This window comes from Syngnathoides biaculeatus, chromosome 23, assembly GCF_019802595.1.
Source record: "Syngnathoides biaculeatus isolate LvHL_M chromosome 23, ASM1980259v1, whole genome shotgun sequence".
Taxonomy (NCBI): domain Eukaryota; kingdom Metazoa; phylum Chordata; class Actinopteri; order Syngnathiformes; family Syngnathidae; genus Syngnathoides; species Syngnathoides biaculeatus.
The window spans coordinates 7,334,379-7,350,653 of NC_084662.1; the positions used below are offsets into that span (position 1 = coordinate 7,334,379).

Genomic DNA, 16,275 nt, shown 5'->3' on the forward strand with positions numbered 1-16,275 from the left:
CTATTACAACTATATAAGTCATAAAACTCACCAATCTCCATGAGACTGAAGAATAACAACATACAGTAAAACTGCCGGCACGGCTTGCGTTCTTGAGCCTTTCCAGAGTTTATGAAATAATACAAGTATGTTGAAATGTGACGGAGAATGTAAAAATGGTGTTTAATGTGCCTCTCAAGTAGAAATCACAACTGTAGTGTATTTGCGACGTCACTGACCTCTAACGGAGGAAAGTTGTATTACAACTACGGTGAGCAGAAGAGATTACAATTCGCAGTTGTAAACGATTGCTAAAGAAAATTCACTGAAGATAGTAAATAAATTAATCGTATAAACATCCTGTTACGCGTATTAACTGCAGTATATCCCATTAAAATACTAGAAAATAAGTAATTTGGCCAAGCAACGTCCGTATAATTTGACTTTTCAAGGCTTCCGTCGACCGTTGTCAAATCGTCATTGGCATTTTTGAACGTTCGGCGCGATTATTTTCTTCTCTGCACCGCTGTGTAAACAGGTAAAGTTACGTTTTTTTTTTTAATGTAAAATGAGAAATTAATTAAATAGGATATGCTCAAACTGCAGTTGTCGTTGAGGTTCGCAGTACGAACTCGAGTTTGGACTCGTCGCCATTGTGGCTGTTTTTCAGGCAGTGTTAGCTTCATTGCTAATGGTTAGCGTCGAGGCTCACGACTTCTTGCTCGGTTTTTGCATCTTTCCGATTTATTATCTTCAGTGCACGGGGAAGGAAATCAATCCATAACCAGTCTTGAAACGACGCCGAGTGACGCAACCAAGCTAAGTCTAATTTTGCGTGACGTCACATTTGACCTCAATTTCAATGCTGGGAAAAAAAGAAGAAGAAGATTTGTGTGTTATAGTAATTATAATGTCAGGTGAACAGGTCGATGTAGTAGAAAAAATGTTCTTGCAACGTTTTAGTGGGATCTGAACCATTAATTGGTGACCATTTACGGCAACATTCACTCTCCATACCGACACAAAATCTTTTTTTGAGAAGTCAGATTTATTTTTTGGGGGGAGGGTAGAGTAAATTATCTGTGTGCTTTGTATTAGACAGCATGACCGAATTCACCTCGCCCGTGACGTCGAGACTCAGGAGCGTCGGAAGCGGAGGCGGAACCCCCGTCAACATCCCGGCGTCGCCGTTCATGAAGAAGCTCGGCTGCGGGACGGGAGTCTGCGTCTACCTGATGGACAGGCGAGGAGGGCCCTTCCGTGCCGTCCCGTCTTCGAGCTGATTTGCTAACGAAGCCGTCGCTTTGATTCCAGACAGGGGAAGGTCAACGCGTCGCCGTGGGCCGTCAAGAAGATCAACAGCAAATGCGCCAGCAAACAGGCCGAAGTCTACCAGAAGCGCCTGAAGGACGAGGCCGAGGTCCTCAAGGGGATCAACCATCCCAATATTGTTGGTCAGTTTGAAAAAAAAAAAAGAAAAATTTCACCCGTCACACATGGAACGATATTTGGGAAATAGTACAGTAAATGTACAGTTTACCATATTTGCTGAGTGTAAGCATACCCATTTTGGTGCCATGCAATGAGTTTTTTGGGCGGATTGAAATTCTAAACAGTTTTATAAAATCTTTAAAAAAAAAATCTCAAGGCACATTTGGACAAATATTGGAGCAAAATTTCAAACATTAGTTTACACTGAAGCAACACGAATTAAATAGCCTCAACACAGCTAGCGTTTTTCAAAATTTGTACGTGTACAAAATACGTGCCGATGACTGACCCGGATGTGCGTGTTCGCGGGGAACCTTGCAGGGTTCCGGGCGTTGGCCACGGCCAAGGACGGATCCGAGTGCCTGGCCATGGAGTTCGGAGGGGAGCGCTCGCTCAACGACCTCATCGAGAAGCGCCGAGAAGACGGCCTGCGGGCTTTTCCCGCCGCCGACGTTGAAAAAGTGGCGCTGCATGTCGCGCGCGGGCTCCAGGTAAAAACAAAAACAAAAAAACACGTGGACTCATATTTATTTATGATTACAAATTGTGTCATTCCAAATTGTCCGTTGTTGTAAAACAAAAAAAAACGGAACGCTTCTGACTCCTTACACTCCAGTCCTGTAGGTGGCAGTAATGCGCATTACAAAGTGGCGGCACGTCTTAAAAATTAATTATAAAATGCCTTTTTCAGATGAAAAAAAAGTGAAGGTGAAATGTATGATGATTACAAATGCATGTATGTTATAAAAATAATTTCTGCTAGCAATTGAACGCGACCGCATTGTTCTGTGTTCAGTATCTTCACAACGAGAAAAAACTGCTGCACGGCGACATGAAGTCCGGCAACGTGGTCGTCAGGGGCAACTTTGACGCCGTCAAGATCTGCGACGTGGGCGTGTCCCTCCGGCTGGACGAGAACATGACGGGTAGCGCCGCGCCGCGGGCGTCCAATGTGTGCTTTCGCGTGTCCAACAAAGGGTCTCTTGTCGGACAGCGTCGGAGCCCGACTCCGAGTACATCGGCACGGAGCCCTGGAACCCCAAAGAGGCCCTGGAGGCGGGCGACATCACAGACAAGGCCGACGTCTTCGCCTACGGGCTGACCCTGTGGGAGATGATGACCCTGGCCATGCCTCACGTGGATCTGCCGCGACATCATGAGGATGAGGAGGAGGAGGAGGAGCAGGATGAAGGTGAGATGGTTTGCGACAAAATGTGGGACGTTGAGGCGAAGCAGCGTGTGGCTCGTCGCCATCGGTTGTACCTGGGGAGTCTCGGTGTTTAGTATCCGGAGCGCGGCCGTGTTAGTCCCAACTGCGGCAGTGCGGCAGTCCAGTCTATAATACTTGTAATTTTTGGGAAATTATATTTCAATTCCGTGAGGAAAAATAACCCGTGGCTATCCTCAGAATCGTCCAATCACATTCAAACCTGTGAACAAATTCTCATCGTCGTGGTTGGTTAGTAACTTCATTCTTAAACCTGAAAACAACATCGGAGCGATTTCTAAATCTTAATGTCAAATTGATTAATATTAAATACGACCAATCATGAAATCCCCATTTTTTTAAAGATGGCTAACGTTCGATATCAAAATCTTCCTTGACAAGATGTTAAATTAGCGAACCGTGATCATGATGATGTGATGCTAACGCTCCCCTACGCATTGAATCGAAGTGAAAATATATTGACTGTAGTATTATGAAATATCAATCTCAATTATTTTGGTATGTTTTTTTTTTTTTTTTTTAAACACTCGTTTAACGTTGCTCTTTGCCCTCTTGTTACACCCATGAATAGTGCAGGTGTTCCGGATCCGTATCGAAACGAGAACCGCCTCACGATCACAGGCGTAATATTGTTGAGTGTCTCGGAAGCGGGCGTGCAAAAATAGTCGGGTTCCTTGAGCCGCTGCTGCTTCACCACTCCCGATTCTTCTTCTGTCAGACGAGTCGATGGAGGCGAGCTTCGACGAGGACGCCTACTACGCCCGGCTGGGCACGCGGCCGCCGCTGGACGCCGAGGCGCTGGGCGAGTCCTACGGGAGGATGCTGGAGCTCTTCTACGTATGCACCGAGGAGGACCCCAAGAGGAGACCCTCGGCCCGGCAGATCGTGCAGGCGCTGGAGGGCGACGCCGCGCTTGACGACGTTTGAGCGCCGTTCTGATACATTTCTATGCGTATCTTGTGTAATTGTCGCTGTATTACAAACACAAAAATGCTCAGTTTGGATCGATGCTGTCGGAGAACAATTCGGTTAATCCTTTTTTTTTTTTTTTTTTAACAATTAGCAAGTACATCCATTAATGTACTTTGTAATACTTCTCCGTATATTTCTTTATCAAAGGATCTATTTATGCTGCTGGAATCTATCAATTGAACAGCAATACTTATTTTTCTGCCATGTTGACAAAGAACGTTAGCTACAATTAAAATATATATTCCTACATCCAATTTGTCTCTTTTTATGCATTTTTTGCTTTTTGAAACATCTTTTAAATGATCATTCCTGCACTGTGCAACGTTCATTTTGTTTTGAAAATGCTTTCACCCAAATAAAGCACATTGTTAGTGTATGAAATGTTGAACATTAATTTGCTTTGCGTGTGGGTGGCACGGTGGCCTCACAGTTCTGAGGGCCCGGGTTCGATCCCGGCCAAGCCCGTGTGGAGTTTGCACGTTCTCCCCGTGCCTGTGTGGCTTTTCTCCGGGCACTCTGGTTTCCTTCCACATCCCCAAGACATGCAACATTAATTGCAGATTCTAAATTGCCCGTAGGTGTCATTGTGAGTTCAACGGTTTGTCTCTATGTGCCCCGCGATTGGCTGGCGACCAGTTCAGGGTGTACCACACCTCAGCTGGGATAGGCTCCTCCGAACCTCGTGAGGATAAGCAACAAAGAATATAGATGCTTTGTGTGTCATTTTGCCCGCTGCCCTTTTGAGGATAAGCGGCTCAGATATGGATAAATGGATGTCATTGTCCAAAGTTTATTATTTTCAAGCCATGGGGAAGGTCATCAATACACAACTCTTTAAATTACACCAATTGAAGTCATAAATGTCACATTTAACTGTAATTTCAACGCTTATTGGTTTATTATAATAATGTCGTGAATTTTTGTCGACAACGTTCCCACAAAATTCCAGTGAGAAGGGAAAACAGAATCCTCCCAAAAATACATTTCCTCCTTCGAAACTCAGTGAAGAGATCAATGTTTTAAAAATTTCTGTATAAACATCTGCATAAAACTTTCGCAAATATACAACACTCAGCCCTGAGCTGAAAAACTGACTTTTTTTTTTTTTTTACTAAATGTAAAAAAAAAAAAAAACAAATACTGTATGCAAGATTCAGCCGCGAGCTGGAAAACTGACTGACTTTTACCGACAGCAAAAAAAAAAAAAACAACACCGTGAAACATTCGCTTGCGGGTCGCTTCAGGCGACGAAGTTGTAGACGAGGAACGCGGGCGTGCCGCAGTACGCCGTCGCAAACTGTTTCCCGTCCGGTGTCGGGTCCGAGAAGGCGATTTCCTCCTTCGTCAGGTGACTCCCGTACATAAACGTGCTCCTTGAATGACAGGAAAAGCAACCGTGACCCTGATCGATTCCACGAGTTTGTCGCATGTAATTACACGATAACGTCGGTCGCCAGGGGCGCCAAAATGGCCGCCTACCTGACTGTGTCCAGCATGCGGCGTGCGATGCCCTGACGGCGGGCCAGGCTGAAGACCCAGACGCGACTCAGGCCGCACAGCGCCTTCTCCGGCACGGTGGAGCAGCACCACGCCCGGTGCCGGTCCATGAAGTCATCCTTGGTCAAGTCCTTGGGCTGATCCGGTTGCTCCAGAACTCTGAAGGCCTACCGAACACGAGCGTAAAGTTGGCTCTTCCGCGCGAGTGGCCTTAGAGAAGCCTTAACAGGTCTTGCTGGCCTATAAAAGGTCTTAAACTCTTACACTGGATCAAAATTGAGGAATTTAAAAAGACTTAAAAAGTTTTTAATGTTATCGAGGTGTCCTTCTATTGATCTTCGATAGAATCGTCTTTTAAAAATTAATTTTCCTTCGAACTGCAGATGGGAGCAGAAAAGGAACTTATCTAAGTACCGTAATTCCCGGTCTACGGAGCGCAACTGGTTATAAGCCTCAACCAGTACCCTTGGAAAGGAAATACCATTTGGTACATACGTAGGCCGCAGCCGTGTCAAAGCCGCAAGTGCCCACCATTGAAACACGAGATATTTACAAAGAAAGACGGTACATAGAGTTTAATGCTAACGCTAGCATTGCGCTAGCATCGCGAAAACGCTAGCGTCAGGCTAACACTAGCGTCGTGCTAAAGCTCATTAAAAAAAAAAAAAAAACATACTGGTAACAAAAAAAAAAAAAAAAAAAAACACAGAGACACGGCAGTAACACGCTAGCGCAGCGCTAACAAGGCCGGACCGGTAAAAGTCACCCACTTGCGGCCGTTGGCGAAATTGCACAAATTAGCCGCATCACCGCGTAAACCGCAAGGTGTGAAAAAAGTCACGGCTTATAGGCCGGGAATTACGGTATTGCCATAAAATCGGGAATGTCGTCGACCTGCTGTATGGATTCTGCGACCAGGCAGCCCACCACCATCCGACCTCTGTTGACGAACAAGTAGGTCTTGGCCTGCGAGGGTCTGCTGAGCGCCACCTGCTGGAAGCCCAACTCGCTGTCGGCGATGCGGCGCACCTCATCCGCCTGAAAAACGTTTGCGGCATTTTTCAAACATTCTGACCGTCCGCTGCGTCGATACGCAACACCGACGCACTCGGCGCTGCTGTGCCGACACGAAATTACGGCAATTGCAATTTTCTGGCGACGGATCAATCAAATTCCACAGTAACTTATTGATAACTGATGAGAGGTGACTGTACCGATTGGAACGTACCTTTTTGACGGCGTACTTGGGATCATCCGGCAGGACCATGATGATCTTTCCGTCCCAGAACTCTGCCATCACCCTCTCCTTCTTCCAACCCTGGGGAAACAAAAAAATCCAAACAAACAAATAAACAAAAGCAAAAATAACCCAACAGGAAGTCTTTTTTGCAACGTTCTCCTCTGTCCACATTACCACAAACTTGATGGAGTTCAGGAGGCAGCGGTGGAACTGCTCGTGCTGGAAGTTGTCCTCGGGGTTGTCCGCGCTGTACACCATCCCGCAGGAAGCGCAGCTGGCGGCGCCGAACTGCTTCTGGCCCGCGTCCTGCCGGGGAAGGCGCAGAACAGGAAGTCGGGCCACCGCCGCCACGTCGCGGTCCAGGAGAAAGAAGCCGACTTACGATGATGAGCTGGTCGCGGTCGTGCTTCTCCTTCCTCTTGCGGACGGGTCGCTCTTTGGTGGACGACAACGGCAGAGTCGGGCCGGCGGGGGCGCTCTTGGACCTTCATTGGCGCAAAGGAGGTCATTTGTTGTTTTATGCAGTCATTTACCACCTGGACTGTTTGCCAGCCAATAACACGGCACATACCGTCATTTCCGACATATACGCCGCGACTTTTTTCCCCCCACACGCTTTCAGCCCTGCGGCTTATGCGGTGATGCGGCTAATTTGTGCATTTTTCCTAACAGCCGCAAGGGGGCGCTCGTGCGGAAAAAGGTGAGAGTGACAACGGTGTGCCGAGGGAGTGACTTTTACCGGTATGTTTTTTTTTTTAACCGGCCCTGTTAGCGCCGCACTAGCGTTAGCATGTTGCTGCTGTGTTACTGCTGCATCTTAGTGATTTATGTACGTTTTTTTTTTTTTTTAACTGGCCGTTAGTGCCGCGCTAGCGTATTGCTACTGTGTAGCTCCTGCGGCTGTTTTTTTTTTTTTTTTTAACCGGTATGTTTTGTTTTTGTTTTTTTCGATAAGCCCGGTTCATGCTACTGTGTTCTTGCTATGTTAAGCTAACATATTAAAACTTTGAAAACTCTGTGTATCGTGTTTTTTTTTTGTAAATATCTCGTGTTTCAACGTGGGTTTGAATGTGGGGACTTGCGGCTTTTACACGGCTGCAGCTTGTGTATGGTATTTACTTTACAAATGTACAGGGTCGGGCTTATAATCAGGTGCGCTCTGTAGGCCGGAAATTACAGTAAACGGTCATGGCTAAAAACATAGACACGTATGAGGTAGCAATGTTTTTAGCCGCTACCGTATAAAAAGAAAGTTCCCCCACCCTGAGTGTGACATGAAATCAAATTAAATGCCAAAAATAATGAGAAAATATTTTTTTTGCAAATAAACAATCGACTCTTGGGTAAAAAGATTGGTACCTTAAGGTTGCTAATGTTTTTAGCCATAACTTTGCTGCACAAGCTTTCACATTCACATTTCAAGATCTTCAATGAGGCTAACATCAGTCACTCACATTTGAAAAATGTACAGGTGTGGTCAGTCATGCCCGCAGGTATAAGTTGCGGGTGTGTGTTCTGTTTGGAATTGTGAGTCTACCCCTTTAAGAGCGGAGCGGGGCGGTGTCAGGTAAACTAGGACGTAGACGTGGGCTGAGCGGAGACCGTGCGGTTCCGTGTTAAAAAAAAAAAAAAAAAAAAAAAAGACGTCAGGCTGTGGTTCACTCCGCTGGATCGGTTTTCATGTGCGGCGAGTGCGCAATTGCGCAGTGGCGCAGCTTAGAGGGAACATTGGTCAAGACTGCACAAAATAAGCGACGTTTTTCGATAACTATGTATTTCTACTCATAAAAATTTTTACGCGGGTCATTTTTCGTGCTCGACTGTGCAGATTCGAGAGTGCGATGGCGTGCGCTCATTACGTATCCACTTTTCTACCCAAATTTCTGGATGATGAAATATACAAACAAAGAAGAGATTGACGGCTCACCCTTTGGAGGTGGATCCAAAAATGGGGTACACAGCAGTCGATGCTGGAAGGGGGAAAAACATTTTGGGGTTGTTTAAGACGGGATGCAGCACAGCAGAAGGTACGAGAACATGAAATTATTCCCCCCAAAAAGGAGCATCTTTGGAAATAAAAAGGAAGAAAATGTGGATGTTGATATAAAAACTTTCAGTCCTCATTGGGCGCAATAATCGCAGCTTTAAGGCATCCCACACCAAATTGTGATGCATCTTCGTCGCTTACTTTTAGGCGGTGCGGACTCGGAGGCGGTCGCACTCCTGGAACTCGCGTCGCAGACGTCAATGACCATCTTGGAGCTGTCATCCTGGTCCAGACAATTCGGTTCCACGGGGAAAAAAAAAAAAAAAAAGCGTCACAAAATGGAATTCAGACGTATTAAATGCTACGCTAAGCAACCTGAGAACCGAAGGACGATGCTCCGGATGTCGGGATCTGGGTCCTCGTCAGATGGATTTTCAGCTCCTTCGTGATCCGGTAATCCTTGACCACGGCCTGAGGAGATCTAAAGAAAAAAAAAATATGAAAAACACGCCGCTGTTGTTGTTTTGCCTGCCATCATTTGGCGAATCGCAAAATACGGGAATAAGGGAAGAGTAAGAATTAAAGCCGCCCAGGATTTTTTATATTTTTAGGGTGTCTGGGTCTGGTGTGTCTTGAGGTTTGAGAAGCACCTCGGCGTCTTCTCCGGCAGGTCGCTCGTACAGTCCAACTTCCCCCCGGGCGGGTCTTTCTTCGCCGCGGGCCGCACGGCCCTCTGAGAACCGCACAGAAACAAAAACGTCCAGTTTCGAAATGAAACTTCCCCTTCGGTCCGCCGCCGTTGGGATTTTTCACCGTTTGAGTTCTCTTGGGCGGGGCGTCCGCCCTGTGACTCCGGGACTCGTCTGTCTTCACGCCGGCCGGCCGCTTGACCTTGGCGGTGGCCGCCTTCCTGTGCGCGGAGGAGGGCTTCTTGGGCGCGCTGAAGAAGGCGGCGCCCACAAAAATCTTGGCTTTGGGCTTCTTCGTACTGTTCAGGGTGATGGTGATGGCCATTTTGGGTTCGGACGCCTTGTCCTGGGCGTTTCTGAGGGAGGAAGATCAAAATGTGAAGACAAAAAAAAAAAAAAAACAACTAAAAACTCCAAACCGATGACGTTCACTGCCATTGACGGATATGGAAGTCAAACATTCATGTTAACTAGGAGGGCTGGCAATAAATGAGATTTATTAAACGTGAGATCTTTGAATTGAATTGATCAAATAACAAATCCGCAGTCGTTCGCGTTCCACCTGCTGGAGTTCAACTTGGGCAGATTGACGGTCTTGGCGGCGCCGGCGTTCCTCCTGATCTTCGAGCCCGCCGCCGCGCCCTTGGCCTGCTTTCTTTTCGCCACCTTCTCGTTTTTCCTCTCGGCTGATTTGGCCTTGCCCGGGGGGAGAGGCGGCGGGGGAGGGAGCGATTCCTTGGCTGCCTTCCTCTCCAGGGGCGTGAGGTAGACGCTCTTTTTCGGCCCGTAGAAGGAGCTCGTCGCCACCGCCGGCTTGAGCGGTAAACCTAGCGAAATAGAAAAGAAATCGGGGACAGAACAGCGGTTACATCGGCAGATTACACCTCCCCCCTTCCCCCTTCCGACCGCATCGCTACCCGTTGCTTTCCGAGGAGATTTCCTCGGTGAAGGACGGTTTTCTTTGAGCAAACAACCGTCCGGCTTCCTCCCGGTAGGTCGCCTCTCGACGGGGGACGCCTCCCTCTCGCTTTTCTTGGCCGGACGACTGCCGGTAGGGGGGGAAAGAAAAAAAAAAAAAAAAAAAAAAAAAGTACAGCAGATCCTACACGAACTGCGTGCGTTTGTCCGCAAAATGCAGTTGAAAGCCTCACCTGTCCACAGACGACGGCCTCCTCTTCCGACTGCACGCGAGCATCTTTCGATCCTTTGCCTGCGTACGAACAATTACGCTTCTTTAGAATCCGTTTCAAGCCAAACACTGCGGGAAAGGCATTATTTCTAAATAAAAATCAACAACAAATGATATTTATACCACTTGTTGTATTTGGTTTACATGGCAACACAAGCACATTCATATTTTCTTGAAGAAATAGCAATAGAATCTTCAATACTGTTGACCTTTAGGGCTTCTTGACCACTAGATGGCGCCATGGGGCACATCAAGATTTGACGCATTTGCAAACTGCAAAGTTTAATTTTGCCATCACGTGTTTTAATTGTTTGGACGTCATGTTAATCCCGAAGAGAGAGTGAGGGGCGAGTTCTGAATACATACCGTGAATGTATATAAACGCTACCGCGTGTGCGATATCAAAGCCGGGCGACGCTTAGACATGGCGGGATAATAATACCATGAAATAAAATGCAAAACGCGCTTTGCATGCAGAGCGTTTAAAGCACAAAAAAAAATGAAAAGAATTGAACCGCAGCAGTTTATTCCTCACATTTGCTTTATTAAAGTTAATAATTCGAACAAATCAACCCATATGGCTTCCGAGTAAGATAGCTTGCACAAGCACTGCAATCTCAAATGACGAAGCTAAAATGAGGATAGCTTACCAAAAACGCCTTTCAAGTTGTGGATGACAAATCACAACTTTTAGTGTAGTAAATATGTTGAAATAATGTCGAAAATTGGAGCCGCTTCCTCAATATGTTTTGAAGGCGCGCACCAGCCCGAAACGGAACCGGTATTTCGCGGGTAATACCACAATAAAACACACCGGGCGTTGAGATGGAAAAATAAACTATTAATTATGCCAAAAGTTATCATGGTATTCATAATTTATCCATTAAAACATTTTATATTGTGAGAAATAGACCAAAATAAAACAATAAACCTCGCAGTAAAAGAGTAATATTATGATGAACATTTATTGTGATAAACCTAGACTAGTGCATCCTCTCGGGTCTCTGCGGGGTTTTTCGACCAATGGGAGAACTTATAAAACTGATCAGGTGATTTATTTGAAGAAGAAAAAAAAACAAGAACGCAGATAGTATTTATAATCGGAAAAAACATTAAAATATTACAATTTTAAAGTTTTAAAATGTGTGCGAAAACACAAAATCCTTTTCCTTAATGATTGGGGGAGCGCGGATAAGTGCTTCCGGGGTGGGGGGGGGGGTCTTCCTCGTCTGCTATCGACTGCCGAGGTCAACTTTCCACTCCACGCGCGAAGTGACAACAGGAATGTCGCTCAGGAAATAGTTCTAATTTTGAGCCAACGTTTCTGTTGGCTGTTTTTTTTTCTTTACTCGTCTGTTTGTGAATTTGGAATCTCTTCGAGATGGTGTTTTACTTTACAAGTGCCGGTGAGTTGCTATCAGGTCTTACAAGCCCGGTTAGCTTCCCGTGTTTGTGCTGACAGTTTTGTGGTCTGTGTTGCGGTCTCAGTGGTGGAGCCCACTTACACCATTTACATGGGAAAGGACAAATATGAAAGTAAGCGCACCCGCACAATACTCGTTCATTTTATTGTTATCATTTTCACTTCATCGATTAACCTCACACCCAGACGAAGATCTCATCAAGTACGGTTGGCCCGAAGACATCTGGTGAGTTCCACCGCAAACCAAATAATCCAAATATTTTTCAAACCTCAGCGTTGATTTTTTTTTTTTTTTTTTTTTTTTTAATTCGGTCGTGAGACAACTTAAACAGGTGCCTCTTGATAAGCGAGCTAAATATACTTGTACTTATTGAAATCATAATCTGAATTTCTATCAATTGTTTGCTTTTTTTTTTGTCTTTTTGACAGGTTTCACGTGGACAAACTGTCCTCGGCTCACGTTTATCTCCGCTTACCAAAGGTGAACACCGATTTAAATTATTCGGTCAACGGTTATTTATTTTATTACGTAGCTTTTTTTGTTATAGAATGATGCCTCGGTTCTCGACCAAAATCCGTTCCAGACGGCGGTCCGAGAAGTGATTTGTTCGAAAGCCGAATCGATATTTCCCATTGCAATGAGTGGAAAGAGAAATAATGCGTTTCGAGCCTCAAAAAATTTGCTTTTTAAAGCATTTTTTAAAGGTTTTCCTGATAATAAACTGCAAAATAGATATACATAGTTTAAAAACTTTATCATAAAATAATTTGAGAAATATATTTATTTTTTGCTTAAAATGTATGCCTTGGGAGTAGAGTACGCAAGGCTAGGAGTGCATTACCGTATCTGTGGCGACTCGGCCCCCAGCCTTGTAAACTTTTTTTTTTTTTTTTTTTTTTATTAACAAAAGTGCAGAATAACTTTTAAACAAGCAACTTGGCTTCTTTGGAACCAATACGGTATTCCTCCAAAAGAAGAAAAACAACAGTCACGACCGGGACTGTCTGTGTGCAAAGGCTGCGTTATGCAGAATAACAAAAGTGCGCTAGTTGCGCCGGGCGCGTTATGTAATTTCCGTTTTGCCCGTCGTGGGTCAGCTGGTGTGGCCGCGCCCAATATTTTATTTCCATGTTTTGCCGGGGGCGTTTGAATACCGATTTTCGTTCGAAAACAGAAGCAAAAAAATCTCAAATTTTTCGTTCGAGAACCGAGGCTTTACTGCATTGTTACATATTTCCTCAAATGCTGTTTGTCTGTTCTAGGGTGTGACTATCGACAATATTCCTCTGGAGGTGTTGATAGACTGCGCGCAACTTGTGAAAAACAACAGTATCCAAGGTGTGAACAGCGTAGAAATACAACTATTACATACCGGTGTTCATATTATTCCCTCAAACAGTGGCCTTATTAAATAGAGGTGAAATCAATAAAGTAATGTAAAACAGGCCCGTGTCAATACTGTACTGCCCCCAGGCGGCCAAGAGGTGCACACCACCAGGTTCGCCATGATAACAATTGAATTGACACAAAAGTGTGACAAAACTCTTTATTTACGGAGGGGTTTCCAATGATCTCACTACTGTATGTTTTGATTAAATAGAATTTTACAAAATGTAATTTTTCCATCTCAAAGCTTTTTTTGAGAAGGAAGTTGGAACAGGTGAGTGGTGTTTTCATTTGTTGCAGTTGATCATATTATAAGTCGTATCTCAAGACGCCACCGTGTTGGATTGTGTTCCCGATGAAGCGTCAAGTGATTGTGCATTTGTGTGTCGTCAGGCTGTAAAATGAACAACATCAGCGTGGTTTACACGCCGTGGGGCAACCTGAAGAAGACCGGGGACATGGAGGTGGGACAGATCGGCTTCCATCGACAGAAAGAGGTCGGAGGATCCAGAGTCCTCGCCGCCTCCGCGCATTTGGCGACCCGCGACTTCACGGCGTCTGTGTGCGTTCTGTCGCTGCAGGTGAGGACGGTGGCCGTGGAGAAGAAAGTCAACGAGATCGTGAACCGGCTGGAGAAGACCAAAGAGGAGCGCTACCCGGACCTGGCGGCCGAGAAGGAGTCGAGGGACCGAGAGGAGCGCAACGAGAAGAAAGCTCAGCTGCAGGAGCAAAAGAGGCGCGAGAAGGAGGAGCAGAAGAAGAAGAAGGAGATGGAAGAGCTCAAGTGAGTCTTGCGTGACACTCAACTGGCATTATTCAGACTTTCTCAAACAAAGACCGTCATTTCCGGCCCACAGAGCGCAACCGGTACTCAGTACATTTGTACACGAAATAATACCATTTGGTACATATGTACGCCGTACATGTGTAAAAGCCGCAACTGCCCATATTGAAACACGAGATATTTACAAAGAAAGACGGTACACAGAAAGAGTTTTCAAAGGTTTAATACCTTAGCTTAGCTTAACGTAGCAACAACACGGTAGCACGAACAGGGCCGCAGCAGGAACACAGTAGCAACACAACAGTAGCACAACGCTAAAAAAAACAAAAAAAAAAAAAAACATACCTAAATCACTGAGACGCAGCAGTAACACAGCAGCAACACGCTAGCGCGATGCTAACAGGGCCAGTTTAAAAAAACAAACAAAAAACGTACGGGTAAAAATCACTGAGACGCGGCAGCAACACGCTAGCACAGCGCTAACGCTAGCACAGCACTAGCAGGGCTGGTTTAAAATTAAAAAAAAAAAAAAAAACAGATGCAGTAAAAGTCACTTCCTCAGCACATATATTCCACCAGTCTCACTCTTACCTTCGCTCAAATGCCCTCTTGTGGCCGTTAGAAAAAAGGCACAAATTAGCCGCAGGGTTGAAAGCGTGTGAAAAAAGTCGCCGTTTGTAAGTCGCAAATTACAGTACTTGAAGTTATGAAATACCAAATGCATTTTTTCCATCATTTTTTTTTTAACCAATCCAGCAACATAGAAAAACATTTTCAAAAGAATGCAAGCACAATGCGTAAATGAACAATGCAAACTATTGATGCATGAAATACATCTTCATATTTTCCTCAATAAATACACATAAAACAAAATGTTCGCAATCGGTTGTTCAACAAATCAAGTCATATAATGTTCTTCTATATTAGATATTGCCCTGTTGCTAATAATCAAGACTCGAAAAATATTGAACATCTATGAAGAATATTTCAAAGCAAAGTAGAGGCGTCAGAGTCCAGAATAATGTACAAGGTGCACCGTGTCTCACAAAGTCCACTATCATTGCTCATTTTTTCCATCCTGTCGTATAAATATTGAGTGATTTTTGCTTCTTATCGCGTGTTGTCGTTTTCCAGGTGCTACAGTTCGCTAATGAAGAACGAAAACATGCAGACCAACGAGGTGAGCGAGCGCTCATGCTAGCTGGCACACGTAAACGACGCTAATATGTAAAATCCCGTCTCCCGGCAGGAAGGCTACGATTCCGACGACTTCATGTGAGGAGGACGTCGGTCACGGCACCCGACGAACGTTGGGGGTGGGGAACGGGGAACGAACGGCGCAGCGACAAACTTGACATGGCCGCCGCACCCCGGATGGGAGGATTGGATATGCTGACGTGTCTCCGTGGCGGCCATATCGTGGACATTCCCATCAAAGGTATCGGACAATGAAATGAAGTCGTAACTTGCTTATTACTCAACGGATTTTCTTCATTTCACTTGGGCTGGTCGTCTTTTTTTCCCCGTGCATCCATCTCCTGCATCTTCCTCTCTTAACACCGACTGCCTTCATGTCCTCCCTCCCTTCTCTTTGCTCTTCCTCTCGCTCTTTTTGCCCTGGCGGCTCCATCCATCCGAGTCTGCTCTCTCCAACGTTGTCTCCAAAACATCCAAACTTTCAGCTCATTTTTAATCCTATCCATATTTTTTTTGATGTGAAAGGTGTTACGTTGTATGCAAAATATCCACCACAACCTCCTTCATGTTGTGGTTTTCTCGCCACGCTGACGTCTTTGTCCCTCCCAGCTTAGAGCCCAGAAGAGACTTCATATCGTCATATCTGCTTTTCTGTCGTTAAAGCTTTTTGGGAGAAGCTGAGCAACTTTTTTTTTTGGGGGGGGGGGCAAAAATGATCACATGAATTTGAATGATGTTCAGATCTGAGTCAGCGCATTTTTGTTGTTGTTGTCATTTCAGTTTACAATCAGGGCTATTTTATTTGACAATGCAGACCCAATTTGCCCAAAAATAAATGAACTCAAAAGTATGTGCACAGTTTAATAAATAGTGTGTGAAACTCAACGCCTGAAGACCAGATATGGCCCGTCACATCGTCAACTTCCATGATTCTTGTTTAAATTGTCATGTAATGAACAATGTTGAGATATGACACGTATCAGTCATATTTTCACGTCTGTTTAAAGTCTGTTCTATGAATTTTAGTTGAAACAGTGACTCATATGCTTAATGACATTTCACCCATCACACTATTAAATGTCATCTATTATTAAGAAGTTACACAATTTTCTTGCGTTTTCTTCCTGGAATGAAGGCTGAAATATGTGACGTTGCAGTTGCCGTAGCTAACTGTGGCCACTGGGTGTCAGTGTCGGACTCGTATATTACGTA

The 16,275-nt window shown here is 45.1% G+C and overlaps 3 protein-coding genes across 4 annotated transcripts; 2 read left to right on the plus strand and 1 right to left on the minus strand.

The window, feature by feature from the left end:
• The first annotated feature begins 284 nt into the window (after positions 1–284).
• pbk (PDZ binding kinase) lies at positions 285–4,007 on the plus strand. Its single transcript, XM_061812339.1, has 7 exons — positions 285–517; positions 1,078–1,222; positions 1,294–1,433; positions 1,792–1,961; positions 2,267–2,396; positions 2,465–2,662; positions 3,417–4,007. The coding sequence occupies exons 2-7, from the start codon at positions 1,083–1,085 to the stop codon at positions 3,623–3,625; spliced, it is 987 nt and encodes a 328-aa protein (XP_061668323.1). The 5' UTR covers positions 285–517; positions 1,078–1,082; the 3' UTR covers positions 3,626–4,007.
• A 453-nt stretch (positions 4,008–4,460) lies between these two features.
• Positions 4,461–11,077, minus strand: esco2 (establishment of sister chromatid cohesion N-acetyltransferase 2). 2 transcript variants are annotated; one of them, XM_061812256.1, is made up of 15 exons: positions 10,923–11,077; positions 10,235–10,341; positions 10,001–10,128; positions 9,646–9,910; positions 9,208–9,439; positions 9,045–9,127; positions 8,770–8,875; positions 8,596–8,677; positions 8,335–8,377; positions 6,790–6,892; positions 6,582–6,713; positions 6,396–6,485; positions 6,062–6,205; positions 5,150–5,334; positions 4,461–5,043 (listed from the first exon to the last, which is right to left on the minus strand). In XM_061812256.1, exons 2-15 carry the CDS (start codon positions 10,276–10,278, stop codon positions 4,911–4,913), a joined length of 1,770 nt encoding a protein of 589 aa, XP_061668240.1. In that variant the 5' UTR covers positions 10,279–10,341; positions 10,923–11,077; the 3' UTR covers positions 4,461–4,910. The 2 variants fall into 2 exon arrangements, with proteins under 2 accessions (XP_061668240.1, XP_061668239.1); XM_061812255.1 differs by having other exon boundaries at positions 4,462–5,043; positions 10,235–10,293; positions 10,923–11,074.
• Positions 11,078–11,497: 420 nt separating this feature from the next.
• On the plus strand, positions 11,498–16,147 carry ccdc25 (coiled-coil domain containing 25). Its single transcript, XM_061811653.1, has 9 exons — positions 11,498–11,678; positions 11,761–11,808; positions 11,882–11,921; positions 12,125–12,176; positions 12,959–13,034; positions 13,476–13,579; positions 13,664–13,866; positions 15,001–15,046; positions 15,116–16,147. The coding sequence occupies exons 1-9, from the start codon at positions 11,654–11,656 to the stop codon at positions 15,143–15,145; spliced, it is 624 nt and encodes a 207-aa protein (XP_061667637.1). The 5' UTR covers positions 11,498–11,653; the 3' UTR covers positions 15,146–16,147.
• Positions 16,148–16,275: the final 128 nt, after the last annotated feature.